The sequence below is a fragment of the Pecten maximus genome, chromosome 1 (genome assembly GCF_902652985.1).
Source record: "Pecten maximus chromosome 1, xPecMax1.1, whole genome shotgun sequence".
NCBI classification, from domain to species: Eukaryota; Metazoa; Mollusca; class Bivalvia; order Pectinida; family Pectinidae; genus Pecten; species Pecten maximus.
In genome coordinates this window covers 58781687-58802279 of record NC_047015.1, presented here as the reverse complement: position 1 = coordinate 58802279, position 20593 = coordinate 58781687, and the positions used below count along the sequence as shown (strand labels likewise).

General features: G+C 38.1%; 1 protein-coding gene across 4 annotated transcripts in view; it reads left to right on the top strand.

The window, feature by feature from the left end:
* Window positions 1-20593, top strand: part of LOC117339394 (disks large homolog 5-like) — an 86042-nt gene that overhangs the window by 38649 nt on the left and 26800 nt on the right. For all 4 annotated transcript variants that reach the window (XM_033900959.1, XM_033900975.1, XM_033900966.1 and 1 more), the window contains 6 exons: window positions 310-437; window positions 973-1075; window positions 3497-3569; window positions 4066-4169; window positions 6807-8254; window positions 15627-15970. In XM_033900959.1, coding sequence (XP_033756850.1) covers window positions 310-437; window positions 973-1075; window positions 3497-3569; window positions 4066-4169; window positions 6807-8254; window positions 15627-15970 — 2200 coding nt within the window. The remainder of the gene's footprint in view (window positions 1-309; window positions 438-972; window positions 1076-3496; window positions 3570-4065; window positions 4170-6806; window positions 8255-15626; window positions 15971-20593) is intronic.

Here is a 20593-nt window from a genome sequence, read left to right as displayed (position 1 = left end):
AACACTAACCTTTGTGTTTCTATAGGAAAAAACAACACATGAAACATGCACATGTAGTCTGCCATTTTGTTTAAACTTCTGGGGGCGAGCCTAATAACTACTTCCGTACTGAATCCGGAAAGAATACTAAGTATGGAAAGAGTTAATTAAATATTGTTATTTAACTGACTCCTTATTTAGTACTAAACTGATTATTTTTATTTGTCTGGTGATGATTTATACCAAAGTTTTAATGCATTGTGGTGAGGGGTATTATATCAAGGTTTGGCTTATGGCATTGATAACATCATTTTGGGATTGTTGTTTTAGGGTTGTTTTAACCCTGACAACTTGGGCTTCGATATTGTTGGCGGAAAGGATGACCCACAACTGACCAATGACAACTCTATCTTCATAAGTCACATCAGCAAGGGTAGTGTGGTGGATGGAAAGCTCAAGTAAGACTGAAAAACAATTGATTAAAGCTTATATAATCACAAAGTGTATGGCAGAGCTAAGTGTTGATTGTAGCTGAACAATATTGTGGTAAAATTGTTTAGTGTGAGACAGTGTGTTTAGTAAGAGACAAATAGAGAAATGATCAGTCTTTCATAATACTGATTAAATGATGTGGTTATGTGTGAGCCATTTTGTCTGTAATCTGTTGTTTTTTTACTGTAGGGTGAATGATGTGATTATGTGGGAGCCATTTTGTCTGTAATCTGTTGTTTTTTTTACTGTAGGGTGAATGATGTGGTTATGTGTGAGCCATTTTGTCTGTAATCTGTTGTTTTTTTACTGTAGGGTGAATGATGTGATTAAATGTGGGAGCCATTTTGTCTGTAATCTGTTGTTTTTTTTACTGTAGGGTGAATGATGTGGTTATGTGGGAGCCATTTTGTCTGTAATCTGTTGTTTTTTTTTACTGTAGGGTGAATGATGTGATTATGTGGGAGCCATTTTGTCTGGAATCTGTTGTTTTTTTTACTGTAGGGTGAATGATGTGCTGATGAAGGTTAACAACCAGGACACGACCAACATGACGAAGAGGACAATGATACAGACACTTCGTGATGCATCCGACAATGTGTCTTTGGTCAGTAACTACTACCATATATCTTCACATTTGGTCCAGATTGTCCTTTCAAACTGAGTGTTTGGCCCTTGAGGAGTCAAAGGAGTGGTGGCCAAATAAGGGAAATATGTGTTTATGATTTAGAAATCAAAATAAGGAAATAATTGCTACAAGTAAAGGTGGGAAATATTGGATAAAAGCACAGATTGGGAATGTTTGATGTAAGTATAGATTGGGGAATGTTTGATGTAAGTATAGATTGGGGAGGATTTGATATAGATTGGGGAATGTTTGATGTAAGTATATATTGGGGAATGTTTGATGTAAGTATAGATTGGGGAGGATTTGATATAGATTGGGGAATGTTTGATGTAAGTATATATTGGGGAGGATTTGATATAGATTGGGGAATGTTTGATGTAAGTATAGATTGGGGAATGTTTGATGTAAGTATAGATTGGGGAATGTTTGATGTAAGTATAGATTGGGGAATGTTTGATGTGTAAGTTATAGATTGGGTGAATGTTTGATTTTGTAAGTATAGATTGGGGAATGTTTGATGTACGGCATAGATTGGGGCATGTTTGCTGTAAGTATATATTGGGGAATGTTGATGTACGTATAGATTGGGGATGTTTGTGTCGTCTCGATTGGGGCTGTTTTGCTGTCCGTCTCGTTGGGGCCTGTTTGCTGTAGTCTCGCTTGGGGCTGTTTGCTTGTTCAGATTGGGGCCTGTTTGCTGTCGTCTAGTTGGGGCATGTTTGCTTCCGTCTCGCTTGGGGCCTGTTTGTGTTCAGATTGGGGCCTGTTTGTTATGCATTGGGGCTGTTTGCTGTCCGTCTGCTTGGGGCCATGTTTGCTGTCGTTCGCTTTGGGGCCTGTTTGATGTCGTCTCTCTTGGGGCCTGTTTGCTGTCCGTCTGCTTGGGGCCTGTTTGCTGCTTCTCTTGGGCTTATGCGTTTCTTGGGGCCTGTTTGCTGTCGTTCCTCGTTGGGGCTGTTTGTTCTCGCTTGGGGCCTGTTTGTCTCGCTTGGGGCCTGTTTGTGTGTCTCGTTGGGCCTGTTTGCTGTCGTTCGCTTGGGGCCTGTTTGCTGTCGTCTGCTTGGGGCCTGTTTGTCGTATAGATTGGGGAATGTTTGATGTAAGTATAGATTGGGGAATGTTTGTGTAAGTATAGATTGGGGAATGTTTGATATAGATTGGGGAATGTTTGATATAGATTGGGGAATGTTTGATATAGATTGGGGAATGTTTGTTATAGATTGGGGAATGTTTGATGTAAGTATAGATTGGGGAATGTTTGATGTAAGTATAGATTGGGGAATGTTTGATGTAAGTATAGATTGGGGAATGTTTAATGTATGTATAGATTGGGGAATGTTTGATATAGATTGGGGAATGTTTGATGTAAGTATAGATTGGGGAATGTTTTATGTAAGTATAGATTGGGGAATGTTTGTTATAGATTGAGGAATGTTTGATATAGATTGGGGGTTTTTATGTCCGTCTCGATTGGGGCATGTTTTCTGTCAGTATCGATTGGGGACTGTTTGTTTCGCTTGAGGAATGTTTGATATAGATTGGGGAATGTTTGATGTAAGTATAGATTGGGGAATGTTTTATGTAAGTATAGATTGGGGAATGTTTGTTATAGATTGAGGAATGTTTGATATAGATTGGGGAATGTTTTATGTAAGTATAGATTGGGGAATGTTTGATATAGATTGGGGAATGTTTGATATAGATTGGGGAATGTTTGATATAGATTGGGGAATGTTTGATATAGATTGAGGAATGTTTAATGTAAGTATAGATTGGGGAATGTTTGATATAGATTGGGGAATGTTTGATATAGATTGGGGAATGTTTGATATAGATTGGGGAATGTTTGATATATATTGGGGAATGTTTGTTATAGATTGAGGAATGTTTAATGTAAGTATAGATTGGGGAATGTTTGATGTAAGTATAGATTGGGGAATGTTTGATGTAAGTATAGATTGGGGAATGTTTCATGTAAGTATAGATTGGGGAATATTTGATATAGATTGGGGAAGATTTGATACAGATTGGGGAATGTTTGATGTAAGTATAGATTGGGGAATGTTTGATGTAAGTATAGATTGGGGAATGTTTGATATAGATTGGGGAAGATTTGTTATAGATTGGGGAATGTTTGATGTAAGTATATATTGGGGAATGTTTGATGTAAGTATAGATTTGGGAATGTTTGATGTAAGTATAGATTGGGGAATGTTTGATGTAAGTATAGATTGGGGAATGTTTGATGTAAGTATAGATTGGGGAATGTTTGATGTAAGTATAGATTGGGGAATGTTTGATCTAAGTGTAATGACAATATTTTGTTATGATTACTTAAGGATCCAGGTGAGAGATATTCAAACCATATGAGAAGGTGACCAATATTTTTTATAAACACAGATTGTAAGAAGACGACGGTGTATAACTCCTCGAGTGTGGCAGCCCCTGCAGCTGAGTATTTCTCTTGGGAAAGGTTTGTTAACTGTTGCTCCATCGTGTTAAAATGTTTACATCTGCCAACTAATAATGTAAATTACTGACATAATTATATAAGTCTTTATGTTGTAAATTACTGACATGATTACATCAGTCGTCTTTACATTGTAAATTACTGACATGATTACATCAGTCGTCTTTATGTTGTAAATTACTGACATGATGACATCAGTCGTCTTTACATTGTAAATTACTGACATGATGACATAAGTCGTCTTTATATTGTAAATTACTGACATGATAACATCAGTCGTCTTTATATTGTAAATTACTGACATGATGACATCAGTCGTCTTTATATTGTAAATTACTGACATGATAACATCAGTCGTCTTTATATTGTAAGTTACTGACATGATGACATCAGTGTTTTCACTGGTTTGGTCAGCTGTCTATAAAGTGTTAATTTCTGACATAATTAGAAGTTGATGTGTGAGATATTGTTCAAGTTTGATATTATTTTTTTTCCACAGAGACTGGGATTTATATTGAACAAGGTTTATATGTGAGTCGTATAACACCCGGCTCTGTTGTTGCCAAGGAAGGTCTGTTGGTCACAGGGGACAGGATTGTAGGGGTAAGTTTGGATATACAGGAGACAGGATTGTGGGGGTATGTATGTATAGACAGGATTGTGGGGGGTAAGTTTGGATATACAGGAGACAGGATTGTAGGGGGTAAGTGTGTATAAACAGGAGACAGGATTGTGGGGGTAAGTTTGGATATACAGGAGACAGGATTGTGGGGGTAAGTTTGGATATACAGGGGACAGGATTGTGGGGGTAAGTGTGGATATAGAGGGGACAGGATTGTGGGGGGTAAGTGTGTATATAGAGGGGACAGGATTGTGGGGGGTAAGTGTGTATATACAGGAGACAGGATTGTGGGGTAAGTGTGTATATACAGGAGACAGGATTGTGGGGGTAAGTGTGGATATAGAGGGGACAGGATTGTGGGGGGTAAGTGTGTATATAGAGGGGACAGGATTGTGGGGGGTAAGTGTGTATATACAGGAGACAGTATTGTGGGGGTAGGTGTGGATATACAGGAGACAGTATTGTGGGGGGTATGTATGTATATACAGGAGACAGGATTGTGGGGGTAAGTTTGGATATACAGGGGACAGGATTGTGGGGGTAAGTTTGGATATACAGGGGACAGGATTGTGGGGGTAAGTGTGGATATACAGTGGACAGGATTGTGGGGGTATGAGAGGATATACAGGGGACAGGATTGTGGGGGTAAGTGTGTATATACAGGGGACAGGATTGTGGGGGTAAGTGTGGATATACAGGAGACAGGATTGTGGGGGTAAGTGTGTATATACAGGAGACAGGATTGTGGGGTAAGTGTGTATATACAGGAGACAGGATTGTGGGGGTAAGTGTGGATATAGAGGGGACAGGATTGTGGGGGGTAAGTGTGTATATAGAGGGGACAGGATTGTGGGGGTAAGTGTGTATATACAGGAGACAGTATTGTGGGGGTAGGTGTGGATATACAGGAGACAGTATTGTGGGGGGTATGTATGTATATACAGGAGACAGGATTGTGGGGGTAAGTGTGTATATACAGGAGACAGGATTGTAGGGGTAAGTGTGTATATACAGGAGACAGGATTGTGGGGGTAAGTGTGTATATACAGGAGACAGGATTGTGGGGGTAAGTGTGGATATACAGGAGACAGGATTGTGGGGGGTAAGTGTGGATATACAGGAGACAGGATTGTGGGGGTAAGTGTGTATATACAGGAGACAGGATTGTGGGGGTAAGTGTGGATATACAGGACGCAGGATTGTGGGGGTAAGTGTGGATATACAGGAGACAGGATTGTGGGGGTAAGTGTGTATATACAGGAGACAGGATTGTGGGGGTAAGTGTGGATATACAGGAGACAGGATTGTGGGGGTAAGTGTGTATATACAGGGGACAGGATTGTGGGGGGGTAAGTGTGTATATACAGGAGACAGGATTGTGGGGGTAAGTGTGGATATACAGGACGCAGGATTGTGGGGGTAAGTGTGGATATACAGGAGACAGGATTGTAGGGGTAAGTGTGTATATACAGGAGACAGGATTGTGGGGGTAAGTGTGGATATACAGGAGACAGGATTGTGGGGTAAGAGAGGATATTTAGAGGACAGTGTATTAAGTGTGAATACTTATTGAATTCTCCTGTTTAGCTAGAATGTTTCATTTTGATATGGGTTTTTTTTTGTACACAAGGAAAACATTTGTTTAATTGAGAAGTTTGAATCAGTAGAGGGAAAAAAACACTTCATGATTTTAATATGATTTGAAAATAAAGTAAAAATAAGTTTTGTTGATTTGTTTACAATTCTGTTGTCAATAAATTGAAACATTTTAAGCTCAACTGGTCTAAATGGCTGGTGAGCAAATGCTATAGCACGGCATCCGTTGTTTGTCGTCCACCAACTTTTGTCGTATTAATATGCTGAATTAATTTTGACCAAATTTGGTTGTAAGCTTCCTTTGGGGAAGGGGAATAAACTTCGCATAGATGGTATTGTAGGTAAACTTCAATGTGGAGATGTTTTGTGTGTTGTAGGTAAACTTCAATGTGGAGATGTTTTGTGTGTTGTAGGTAAACTTCAATGTGGAGATGTTTTGTGAGTTGTAGGTAAACTTCAATGTGGAGATGTTTTGTGTGTTGTAGGTAAACTTCAATGTGGAGATGTTTTGTGTGTTGTAGGTAAACTTCAATAAGGAGATGTTTTGTGAGTTGTAGGTAAACTTCAATGTGGAGATATTTTGTGAGTTGTAGGTAAACTTTAATGTGGAGATGTTTTGTGAGTTGTAGGTAAACTTCAATGTGGAGATGTTTTGTGAGTTGTAGGTAAACTTCAATGTGGAGATGTTTTGTGTGTTGTAGGTAAATTTCAATGTGGAGATGTTTTGTGTGTTGTAGGTAAACTTCAATGTGGAGATATTTTGTGAGTTGTAGGTAAACTTCAATAAGATGTTTTGTGAGTTGTAGGTAAACTTCAATAAGGAGATGTTTTGTGAGTTGTAGGTAAACTTCAATAAGGAGATGTTTTGTGAGTTGTAGGTAAACTTCAATGTGGAGATGTTTTGTGAGTTGTAGGTAAACTTCAATAAGGAGATGTTTTATGAGTTGTAGGTAAACTTCAATAAGGAGATGTTTTATTAGTTGTAGGTAAACTTCAATGTGGAGATGTTTTGTGTGTTGTAGGTTAATGGAAAATCTGTTGAGAGTCTCAGTGCTAAGGAGCTGATGCGACTCCTGGATGACTGTCGTGACCCTGTTGTAATGGAAATCTGGCGACAAACTTCACCCCATGGGATCAACTCTGCTGGCTCCTCCCCAATTCCCGTCCCACTGACAAATCTGTCTCATCTCTCTGAACAAATTCCACACAGAGTCACAAAACCCGAGAGTCCCACTTTCAAATCTCAGTCCCTGTGGGATGGAAACACAACATCTGACAGTGGAAAAAGTAGCACAAAGATGCGCAGTAGTGGATCCCAGACCGATAGCTTGGATAGTCCTGGACCTCCGTCCAGACACAAGCGTTATCAAGAGAGGGAATCCGACAAACCAAATAGACACAGTGTACTGGAGAAAATTAAAATGTTCAAACATAGACATAAAAGTCAAGAACGAAATGATGTTGATGATGGAACATTGAAACAGCAAGATTTGATGTCACAAAGTGTGAACACTTGTAGCTCTCCTGAGGATGTGATAGGTGAGTTTGCCATGCCTGGTACCAGTGTGCATGAAAAACTAAATAAACCTGTGAATAAAACAACGCGTAAGCGTGAGCTAGAGAGTGAAAACAGTGGCACATGGCCAAAGTGTTGTCGTGTGTATCCTGATGGCATTCATGGCACCGTAGTGTTTCCCTCTCCACAGCGCAGACATGAGCGTCCAACACTTGATGCATTGATCAATCCTGCACCAGAGAAAAGGTTAGTGCAGAAGACACCCCCAACTCCTCCTGAACGAACGGGTGCTTCCTTTGTGGCAGTACGTCACAGCCCACAGAGTAGTGATTCCACGTTGACTGGTAAATACCGTCACAGTCCACAGAGCAGTGATTCCACCCTGCAACTAGGCTCTCCCTCTCCAATCAGCTCCCCAAAGTCAAGCAGCAAATCAAGCCAATACTTACCCAACACTGTGCCTCCATTCCAGCAACAGGACCCTCACATTCTGCCTGACTATTCCAACAGAAACACAAGCAGTGCTAGGAGCTCACGTCAGGCTCACAAACGATACACAGTTGGATCATTTGGGCCCGATTTCCCACCAAAGGAGGGGTTTGAACAGCATCCACCTCCCCGTGTAGGAAACAAGCCTGCCCGACACCTTGACCGTGATATACGAGGAAGTCAAAAATATGCCAACAAGTATAAGTCTAGTCATCAGTCTCATAGCTCTGTGAATTACAGCAAATCACCACAAGGACATATGTCATTTGACTTTCCACAGAACAACTCATCACTGGGGGGAAGCACAGGGAGTGCGCGGTGGTCTAACAACATGTCCTCTCCCCATGATGGTGTACATTCCCCTCCCTACACGCCGTCCTCTGGGGTGAGCTCCCCGGGATATACGTCTTCGACAGGGGTCACCTCGCCTCCCTACCAACCCACATACCGTGGACAGAGTAGCAGGTATGTGCTAAGGATTGTGAAGTTCTTGCATTGGTACATTTATAGTTTCATGTTAACATTTTGATGCTATGAATGCTAAACTAATATTTTGATGTTGTTATTAATTCTAAATTTCATTGAAAATATACTGAATAATAGTATTTTGATGTGTCGGGAATACTAAAAGTCAAATTTGGAATCCCATCTTTTGTTGCATATTGTTTTTTTTTTTGTAACTTATCTTTTTTATTCAATACAATGAGCATGATACATGATAAACGGAGCTCTTTGTAACACATACCGTAAAAACCCGTGTAATTTGCGCACCAGTGTAATTTGCGCAGGTACTTTTTTGGGCTGAAAATGCTGGAAAAACCTTCTATCGGTATATTTTGCGCATGAAAATTTTTGACCAAAAACGATGTTCTGGAGGTCCCGAAAACGATGTATGAAAATGACACTAACACAGATTAGCACAAAACTTTGCTTAAAATCATTCTACTAAATACTTGTTAATTTTCTTTGAACCAACCGTAAGAGGAAAAGCTATGACTGGTAACTGCCGTCCACACAGCGTTATAAATATTTATCAGCTCAAGCTTACACAAACTTTCAAAGAAAAGTAATCACTTTTGCATATATCCCCACTAGTATGTCTAATTAATTAGGTCAATAAAGCTTGATCTAATGAGGTAACTGACGACAGAAATAGCGTCCGCTTGGATAATGTGGGTGCTACGCTTCCCTCAGAACCGCTGCTGTAGCTGTTGGTAGCTATAAAATAGTGTAACTGACCTTGTGGCTGGTATACTAATTATGTCGCCATTAATTGTCCTAAATTATGGGTACTGGTCGTGTTGATAATATTTCTTAAGTGCTCCAAATTTACGAGACTCTCCCAAATAAGAACGTGCACACCGGCCGGGTCCCGTTTACCAAAGATACCTCATGTGATTGTCCTACAGTTTTAGCGTAAATATGCAAGGTACAGCCAGTTTAATTGTCAAATAATCTTAAAAAGATACATACAGTAAAACCCCGTTATATTGCCACCCGTTATACCGCCAAACTCGCTTATCGCCATGAATTCATTCAGAACGGATTTCTTACCATGCTATTACACCCGTTTTACCGCCAAACTCGCATACCGCCATTCGCCATCATATTTCCAGAACAAACGGTAAAAATAATATCATATTGACCTCGTTAATATCGCCAAATTGAGTCCAGAAGGACGTGTGTTTATATGTTATTGTTACGTGACTGACTGTCGACTGACAGATAATTAGCTGTACACACCGTGAGCGTGTGTACACACATGAAATCAATGAACCATGGCTAGTGCTTTGTGGTATTTCTTTAGGAAAGTTTCGTAAGTTATGATGAATAAAACTCACTTTTGTGATACCGCTTCACTCTTTGTTAAAATGTCATAGGACTCTGTTACTGTAGAGACAACAGTAAGATGTCGGGTACACAGAGCTATCGTACCACGTGATGACGCAACGTTAACAGTAACCGGAAACTCCAGACAAAGATCTAAAAACATTACTCGCGCGAGCTAATGATGAAACGTCAACACAAGCATTCTAGAGCTGAATCAGAAATTGAGAAATGTTTAACTCTTCAACAGTTTGTTTTGTCAGTTTGTCGGTTGAAGGCAAAACAGACGACAATTGAACGTTTTTCGGCACCCGGTAGAACATGCACACAGTTAAACGAGGTAACGGTGAAAATCATGTTACGACTACTAGATCATGTGATGCAAATTACGATGACATTCTCGGGAAAATAATTGAAATTAATATTTATTTCTTATCAAGCATATACATGTATGTGTAAAATTCGATGCAATATTTTGATATGAATAAATTGTTTTTGATTTTCACAATGTACAGTTGTTAGGGAAACACTATTTATAGTGTTTGGACAGGAAACTTGGGTTTGAGCGACAAACCCGATATACCGCCAAACTCGTTATATCGCCAAAATCGCGGAGAACAGAAGGTGGCGATATAACGAGGTTTTACTGTATAGGACTTTATATAATAACATCTGTTAAAAGTGTTATTTTAACTACACAAACATATCGGCAAAAATGTCACCAGCAAGCTAAGCTATTTATAGCCTGTGTATATATACACATCCTCTCCCCTCAGGTAAGCATCATTAGACTGTTACAGTCACACTTTTGAGATTTGGCATAGTCCATTTCTAGGGTGAGAAGGGTATGCAGCAACACATGTACTGGTCTGTGTGTACGACCCGTGTTTTGACACTAACAAGCTGATGGGGGGTAAACAGAGACAAGACACACTCAGAGTGTTAAATAGGCCTACTACCCTAATTAGATTACAGCCAGTAACAGAGAAGAGGTGATGATTTCTCAATTAAACAAAAGAATTCAGTTTATAATTGGCCTAGCTCCGTGGAGTCCGGGATTCAAAGATCGGTAAGCCCATCATCATGGCAGACTTTTAAACAATACAATTAATAGGCTTATTGTTTTATCAATCTGTTTATAACACTGCATGAATTTATTCCTCCTTTTTATAAGGAATTTGTGGAAATAAATATCAACTCTGAAGACCTAAGTATGACGCTGTTGCATCATACTTTAGTTACGTTTTCCCAGAACTGATTTCTATTTAATTGTGATGAATCCCTGATTATCTCAAGTATCAACACATATAATAGGTAGCTATACATCACTTTATTATCTGACATATTTATCATATTATTTCCATACAAAAAAAACTGTGCAAATTACATAAACCTATATTTACCATTGTATGGCACTGCCACTATATAACCCTACCAATTCAGTTGCGAGTTCAACAGCTTATGAACTGCCAACTGAAATTTGAATTTGAAAATTTCAAAAAAAAAATCGCACGACAAATAAAAAATCGCAGATGGTAAATATAAGCATTTAACGGCTTTCAGTTGGCATTCATATTGACTATGAATGCCAACTGAAAGCCGTTCAATGCTTAAATGTTCTTACACCCATCTACATAACACCACTCGTACATCTACTGATACACTTGTACATATTTGCACACATATAGAAGAAATTTTGTATAATGATTATTACAAACACTCCAATTATGCAGTGATTATTATCAATATATAGGTATGATTCATACTCCAGGCATGCATCATTGCACACAGGCACAAATATATTCATAATGATGAGACACAATATCAATAGAATATACTGTAAAAGTGGATATTTTCGCACGTTGATATTTTCGCTTAGTCAGCCTCTAAACTGTTCGCGGTGTGGATATTTACACACTGCTAGGTCATTGGCTATGTACACATACATACAGTAAGTTTTTTTCGGCAAACTCCATGGAAAGCTTGCGACAATCGGTCCAGTAAATACACCAAACTTTGGTCAACAGATAGACACGTTTAGGTTAATTGGTTGTTTTGGTTAACAGACACGTTTAAGTTAATTGGTTGTTTTGGTTAACAGACACGTTTAGGTTAATTGGTTGTTTTGGTTAACAGACACGTTTAAGTTAATTGGTTGTTTTGGTTAACAGACACGTTTAGGTTAATTGGTTGTTTTGGTTAACAGACACGTTTAAGTTGATTGGTTGTTTTGGTTAACAGACACGTTTAGGTTAATTGGTTGTTTTGGTTAACAGACACGTTTAAGTTGATTGGTTGTTTTGGTTAACAGACACGTTTAGGTTAATTGGTTGTTTTGGTTAACAGACACGTTTAGGTTAATTTGGATTAAGTTAGAGCAGTCTTCCAGCTAGGCTATCTGTATACGTAATTTTCAAAAAGCAGTCTTCAGTACAGCCTGTGTAAATATAACATGCGTCCAAGAATACCAGTTTCGCTTTCAGTCATTTATAGATGATCTATGGTAAAATCGTATTCAAAATAAAATCAGCGGCATTTTTTTGTAGCCGTACATAAGTGTTACCCGTGTTCATTTTACGGAAAATGGTTTTGCTGGTGCGCGGTTTTAGTTTACACTGCACTAGCATGTACGACACGTGTTTTCATTACACACACATCATTTATTTTTTGCCGGTTTCCATTACAAAGGACAACAAAGAAAACAAAAATTGGTCATTGTTCATTTTGTCAGATTGAAATCATAGTTTTGAAAAAAATACAAGCTGACTGGTTCATGTACATACGTGTAGTGCATGTTCCTACATAGAATGTATGTACCTAAAATAACGAGATACATGCTGGAATAGATAAATAGATAACAATAAAAACATTTTTACTATCAAACAATCTTTAATATTCTTTATTATTTTAATTGAAATAGAAGGGTACGAGTTTCGCCAGTTTTTGCGGGTACGACTTCGCCAAAATTTGGGTACGGGTTTGTGGGTAACGTTACGACTTTGAATTGGTATGAGTTAACTATCTCCCTTTCTGAAAACAAATATAACGCTATGCTGCATACAATAATTCATGCATACAGTGAATAACTTACCTCCGTAGGCTTGATGCGATCGTTGACATGTCCGGTCGGACAAAATAACAACAAGTTAAATGATTTGAATTTTGTTTTTATTCTAGAAAATCTAATTCATGAAGTATGACTTTAGAGTTACCTTTCCTTGTTAAGCGCCATCTATCGATCACCGCATGGCTCTCTGAGACTCGGAACGTGAAATTGATATATGTAAACAAACAATTTACTTCGGAATAAAAAAATTACGGTATCATAACGCTACAATATTGAAACAAAACAATTAAACAACACCTTATTTACGGAGTAGTCAATGTGGAAGGAGTTGATGTCTATGATTATTCCCATTTTTGTTTTGTTTTCTAGGGAAGCCTTCGGTAAACATTAAAACAACATAAATCTACGACCGCAGCATCGTATGGCCAAAATGATCGCTTCAAAGGTGAATCATTTTCGCGTGCTATGATATATTTCAATGACAAAATCACTTAAATACAGGGTCCTGTTGAAGCCACTTAAGCTATAATCTTTAATTTTACGTAATGACCGCCCGGTGATGAAACAAACTAGAAACAATCGAACACGTTCGTTTTTTAGATTGAATTTTAATGTTTAATAATACTACTGAATTTCTTTCCGGCTGCTGTTGATATCTGAAACATAAAATAAGAAGACATTGTTACATAAATGTGATGACTTTACACTAAACATCAAGCTACACGTATAATACTGACAGAGTGACCATGTCAGACCAGAACACAGGTAAACACTGGCTGATCGGCACTCGCCAAAGGCTACCCCTCGCTGCGTGGGCGTTGGTGCGTGACATGATCACACCGGTACGTTTAAAAACGTTATGCCTAATTTCCTCATGGTTTATACCTAATCTCCTCACGAAAAGCCTAAAGTCCTCAGTAAGGCCTAAAATCCTCCTGGCAGGTCGAATCTCCTCATTTTATACCTAAAATACTCGCGAAAGAACGAATATAATCGGGAAAGCTTTCCACGAGGAAATTAGTACTTTTCTGGGTACCAGTGGAAACTTGTCCTGTTTTGGGGCCTATAGCTACACAATGGCCGACCAGCTTTGCGATTAATATGTACAGTAACGTAGTTACGATCATAATTTTCACGAAATGAAGAAAGTTTAATGATCAATCAACATTAATTTAGCTAAAATACTATGAATCGTTTTACTCATTACTCAAATTAGTATAGCCATGTCTCAAACTCATGACCGACCAAGACAACGTTACACATCACAGACGACATGGTTTACTACCAGGAACTTGTGTCTTGGATATTAGTGTATTTAGTTTATTTGGTGGAAATAGTCGCATGCCAATATTTTCACATGTTAATGTATTTGCGTCTGGATATTTTCAGATTTAATGATCGCGAAATAGGAGAAAATTTCCATGCCTCGAACATTTCCACTTTTACAGTACATAGCTCACATACCAATATAACATACATATTCTCACATACCAATAGAACATATATATTCTCACATACCAATATAACATACATATTCTCACATACCAATAGAACATATATATTCTCACATACCAATATAACATACATATTCTCACATACCAATAGAACATACATATTCTCACATACCAATAGAACATACATATTCTCACATACCAATAGAACATACATATTCTCACATACCAATAGAACATACATATTCTCACATACCAATAGAACATACATATTCTCACATACCAATAGAACATACATATTCTCACATACCAATAGAACATACATATTCTCACATACCAATATAACATACATATTCTCACATACCAATATAACATACATATTCTCACATACCAATATAACATACATATTCTCACATACCAATAGAACATACATATTCTCACATACCAATAGAACATAGATATTCTCACATACCAATATAACATACATATTCTCACATACCAATAGAACATACATATTCTCACATACCAATAGAACATAGATATTCAAAATCAGCACCTGTAGGAAGCAAGTCAGATTTGATCAAAACTTCATAAAACATTTTTTAATCTTTTTTGTCTCTTAAAAGATGTTCCAAATTGATCACCTTGTAAGAATAGGATAATGAGATGTGATGAAATCTTTTACTTCTGATATAAGACCATGATAGTGCAGAAAGTTTGTGTTTCATAGAATTTCTGAATAAATTCAACTAATGTGTAATAATTAAACATTTCAAATTTCTTGGTTGTCGCTTACAATTTCTGATTTTATTTCTGTCTAATACCTTTTTCACCTTGTCAATATTCTTAAGAAAATCCTCACAACTTCTATGATTGGAAAAATATTAAAATTGTTTGGATTGTATGTAGAAACAAAAGGTAAAATGTCTGTTCTTTTGGCTTGCGACATGGGAAGTAGAAGGTCCCTTATCCCTAGCTTTCTTTATTCGGCATCTCAGCAGGGTAATGTTGTTTTTTCAAAAACACAACTAAATCACAAAGCCGTTCCTCTAATATGTTATTATCACTTACAATAGTAACTAATCTAGATGCAAGGTTAAATGGTACATTGTGTTTTGTATTTTTATTACTACTGATCTATATTGTAAACCAACAGATTCGCACAATTATTTAGATTTTTATTCTAGTCATCCTAAACATACAAAACTCACAAAAGAGTTAAACATATATCAATACATGTATATTCAATTCCACATTTTGCAAGAAGGTCAGTATCTATGTAAGTTTTTAGTATATATTGCCAACTTCCCATACTGTGAAAAAGTCTTCAAATCCATTTCAGTTATAAAGAACTTGTGAAAGCTGACAGGTTAACCATCATTTTGTTGCATATTGGTCAATGTTGAATAGTGAGGGGATCTGTATTGCTTGAGATGCCTTGTTATATGATTGGAAAAAAAAACCTGTCATTTTTACATTTCATTGTTTTCAGTAACTCGTCGACACTGTCCTCGATGTCCCGTCCATATATGCCCTACTCCCCGGGGAACTACACCCAATATCCCCTCTCACCCACGTACAGTTCTCCAACTGATTCATGTACTGACTGTGATAGTGAACCTCCACGCTGCTCTCCATCCTTGGACTGGTGTAGTTCACCGAGCTCCTCCCAGCGCAGCTCCTCAACTCCTAGTGATCAGGTCGGCTATCCGTTAGTTGTTCCACCACGGATTTCTCCGTCAGAGACAAACACATTTCCACGGAAACCTCCCAGGGTGTGGTATCCTCCCACTGTCAGCACCACTTCATCAACCAAGTCTGGGTCTGTAGAAGTCGGTAAGTTTGAAGAGCTCCACAGGATCTGTGTAAGGTGGTAAGTTTGTAAATCAGTTGTCACTTAGTTTAATGTACTCCCTACAGTCAGTTGTCACTTAGTTATATACTCCCTACAGACAGTTGTCACATAGTTATGTACTCCCTTCAGACAGTTGTCACATAGTTATGTACTCCTTACAGACAGTTGTCACATAGTTATGTACTCCCTACAGACAGTTGTCACATAGTTATGTACTCTCTACAGACAGTTGTCACATAGCTATGTACTCCCTACAGACAGTTGTCACCTAGTTATGTACTCCCTTCAGACAGTTGTCACTTAGTTATATACTCCCTACAGACAGTTGTCACATAGTTATGTACTCCCTTCAGACAGTTGTCACATAGTTATGTACTCCCTTCAGACAGTTGTCACATAGCTATGTACTCCCTACAGACAGTTGTCACATAGTTATGTACTCTCTACAGACAGTTGTCACATAGCTATGTACTCCCTACAGACAGTTGTCACATAGTTATGTACTCCTTACAGACAGTTGTCACATTGTTATGTACTCCCTACAGACAGTTGTCACATAGCTATGTACTCCCTACAGACAGTTGTCACCTAGTTATGTATTCCCTACAGACAGTTGTCACATAGTTATGTATTCCCTACAGACAGTTGTCACATAGCTATGTACTCTCTACAGACAGTTGTCACATAGTTATGTACTCCCTACAGACAGTTGTCACATAGCTATGTACTCCCTACAGACAGTTGTCACATAGTTATGTACTCTCTACAGACAGTTGTCACATAGCTATGTACTCCCTACAGACAGTTGTCACATAGTTATGTTCTCTCTACAGACAATTGTCACATAGCTATGTATTCCCTAGACAGTTGTCACATTGTTATGTACTCTCTACAGACAGTTGTCACATAGCTATGTACTCCCTACAGACAGTTGTCACATAGTTATGTACTCCCTACAGACAGTTGTCACATAGCTATGTATTCCCTACAGACAGTTGTCACATAGCTATGTACTCCCTACAGACAGTTGTCACATATCTATGTACTCCCTACAGACAGTTGTCACATTAGTTATGTACTCCCTACAGACAGTTGTCACATAGTTATGTACTCCCTACAGACAGTTGTCACATATCTATGTACTCCCTACAGACAGTTGTCACATTGTTATGTACTCCCTACAGACAGTTGTCACATAGTTATGTACTCCCTACAGACAGTTGTCACATAGTTATGTACTCCCTACAGACAGTTGTCACATTGTTATGTACTCCCTACAGACAGTTGTCACATAGTTATGTAATCCCTACAGACAGTTGTCACATAGTTATGTACTCCCTACAGACAGTTGTCACATAGTTATGTACTCCCTACAGACAGTTGTCACATAGTTATGTACTCCCTACAGACAGTTGTCAGTTATGTACTCCCTACAGACAGTTGTCACATAGTTATGTACTCCCTACAGACAGTTGTCACATAGTTATGTACTCCCTACAGACAGTTGTCACATTGTTATGTACTCACTACAGACAGTTGTCACATAGTTATGTAATCCCTACAGACAGTTGTCACATAGTTATGTATTCCCTACAGACAGTTGTCACATAGTTATGTACTCCCTACAGACAGTTGTCACATAGCTATGTACTCCCTACAGACAGTTGTCACATTGTTATGTACTCCCTACAGACAATTGTCACATAGTTATGTACTCCCTTCAGACAGTTGTCACATAGTTATGTACTCCTTACAGACAGTTGTCACATAGTTATGTACTCCCTACAGACATTTGTCACATTGTTATGTACTCCCTACAGACAGTTGTCACATAGCTATGTACTCCCTACAGACAGTTGTCACATAGTTATGTACTCCTTACAGACAGTTGTCACATTGTTATGTACTCCCTACAGACAGTTGTCACATAGCTATGTACTCCCTACAGACAGTTGTCACTTAGTTATGTATTCCCTACAGACAGTTGTCACATAGTTATGTATTCCCTACAGACAGTTGTCACATAGCTATGTACTCCCTACAGACAGTTGTCACATAGTTATGTACTCCCTACAGACAGTTGTCACATAGCTATGTACTCCCTACAGACAGTTGTCACATAGTTATGTACTCTCTACAGACAGTTGTCACATAGCTATGTACTCCCTACAGACAGTTGTCACATAGTTATGTACTCCCTACAGACAATTGTCACATAGCTATGTACTCCCTACAGACAGTTGTCACATTGTTATGTACTCTCTACAGACAGTTGTCACATAGCTATGTACTCCCTACAGACAGTTGTCACATAGTTATGTACTCCCTACAGACAGTTGTCACATAGCTATGTACTCCCTACAGACAGTTGTCACATAGTTATGTACTCCCTACAGACAGTTGTCACATTGTTATGTACTCCCTACAGACAGTTGTCACATTAGTTATGTACTGTCTACAGACAGTTGTCACATTAGTTATGTACTCCCTACAGACAGTTGTCATTTAGTTATGTACTCCCTACAGACAGTTGTCACATAGTTATGTACTCCCTACAGACAGTTGTCACATAGTTATGTACTCCCTACAGACAGTTGTCACATAGCTATGTACTCCCTACAGACAGTTGTCACATAGTTATGTACTCCCTACAGACAGTTGTCACTTAGTTATATACTCCCTACAGACAGTTGTCACATTGTTATGTATTCCCTAGACAGTTGTCACATTGTTATGTACTCCCTACAGACAGTTGTCAAATTGTTATGTTCTCTCTACAGACAGTTGTCATTTAGTTATGTACTCCCTACAGACAGTTGTCACATAGTTATGTACTCCCTACAGACAGTTGTCACTTAGTTATGTAATCCCTACAGACAGTTGTCACATAGTTATGTACTCCCTACAGACAGTTGTCACATAGCTATGTACTCCCTTCAGACAGTTGTCACATAGTTATGTTCTCTCTACAGACAGTTGTCACATAGTTATGTTCTCTCTACAGACAGTTGTCACATTGTTATGTACTCTCTACAGACAGTTGTCACTTAATTAGTTATGTACTGTCTACAGACAGTTGTCATATAGTTATGAACTCTCCATCAACAGTCTCCACAGAGTACTATATCAGACTTGATTTGGATGGTCAGTGTTGTTATATAGATGTGTTCTGACTGTCCTCTACAGACTGTGTGTTAAGGAATAAAATCCATTAGCAACAGAGACCCATGTTATACATTTGGAAACAATGGTGATATAAAGTAAGTACATTTGTAAACAATGGTGATATATAAAGTACGTACATTTGTAAACAATGGTGATATAAAGTAAGTACATTTGTAAACAATTGTGATATAAAGTACATACATTTGTAAACAATGGTGATATAAAGTACGTACATTTGTAAACAATGGTGATATAAAGTAAGTACATTTGTAAACAATGGTGATATATAAAGTAAGTACATTTGTAAACAATGGTGATATAAAGTAAGTACATTTATAAACAATGGTGATATAAAGTAAGTACATTTGTAAACAATGGTGATATATAAAGTAAGTACATTTGTAAACAATGGTGATATAAAGTAAGTACATTTGTAAACAATGGTGATATAAAGTAAGTACATTTGTAAACAATGGTGATATATAAAGTAAGTACATTTGTAAACAATGGTGATATAAAGTAAGTACATTTCAACTCACTGTTAATAAAGACATTGATAAATGCATGTACAGTAAAATCCCACTACCTCAAACTCCAAACAATCATGTCAATAGTTTAAGATATGAGGTGAGTTGTTACAGGCTAGTCCTTAACGGTTAGGTACGGATCATATGTTTACAACAAACGTAATCTTAACGTAAGATTAAGCAGTTTGCCAACAGTATAATTAGTAGGTAAACCTCGCCAATTGTTGTGATCGGTAAAAATTCTAAATACTATCGTAGTATAAAAAGGAAGACATACAAGAAATTGAAACTTTTAATTATTTACTAGAATGGGCTTTAGTCATTCAGATACAGTGGACCCACGATAATCCAGACACCTTCGTTCCCAGCCCAAACCGTCCGGATTACGTGTTTTCCGGACTGCAGAATTTTATCGACTTTGTAAATAAATCTGTCACAAAAGGGTTATATTCCTTGATTTTTTTAAAGAAGAACATCCTAAGTGAAAGTTGTTATATTTTCAAGTTACCCATTACGGGGCGGCTTCCGTATAGCGACGACGATAAAGATATAAAGTTTCTAACATTACGGGGCGGCTTCCGTATAGCGACGACGATGAAGATATAAAGTTTCTAACATTACGGGGTGGCTTCCGTATAGCGACGACGATGAAGATATAAAGTTTCTAACATTACGGGGCGGATTCCGTATAGCGACGACGATGAAGATATAAAGTTTCTAACATTACGGGGTGGCTTCCGTATAGCGACGACGATGAAGATATAAAGTTTCTAACATTACGGGGCGGCTTCCGTATAGTGACGACGATGAAGATATAAAGTTTCTAACATTACGGGGCGGCTTCCGTATAGCGACGACGATGAAGATATAAAGTTTCTAACATTACGGGGGGGGCTTCCGTATAGCGACGAC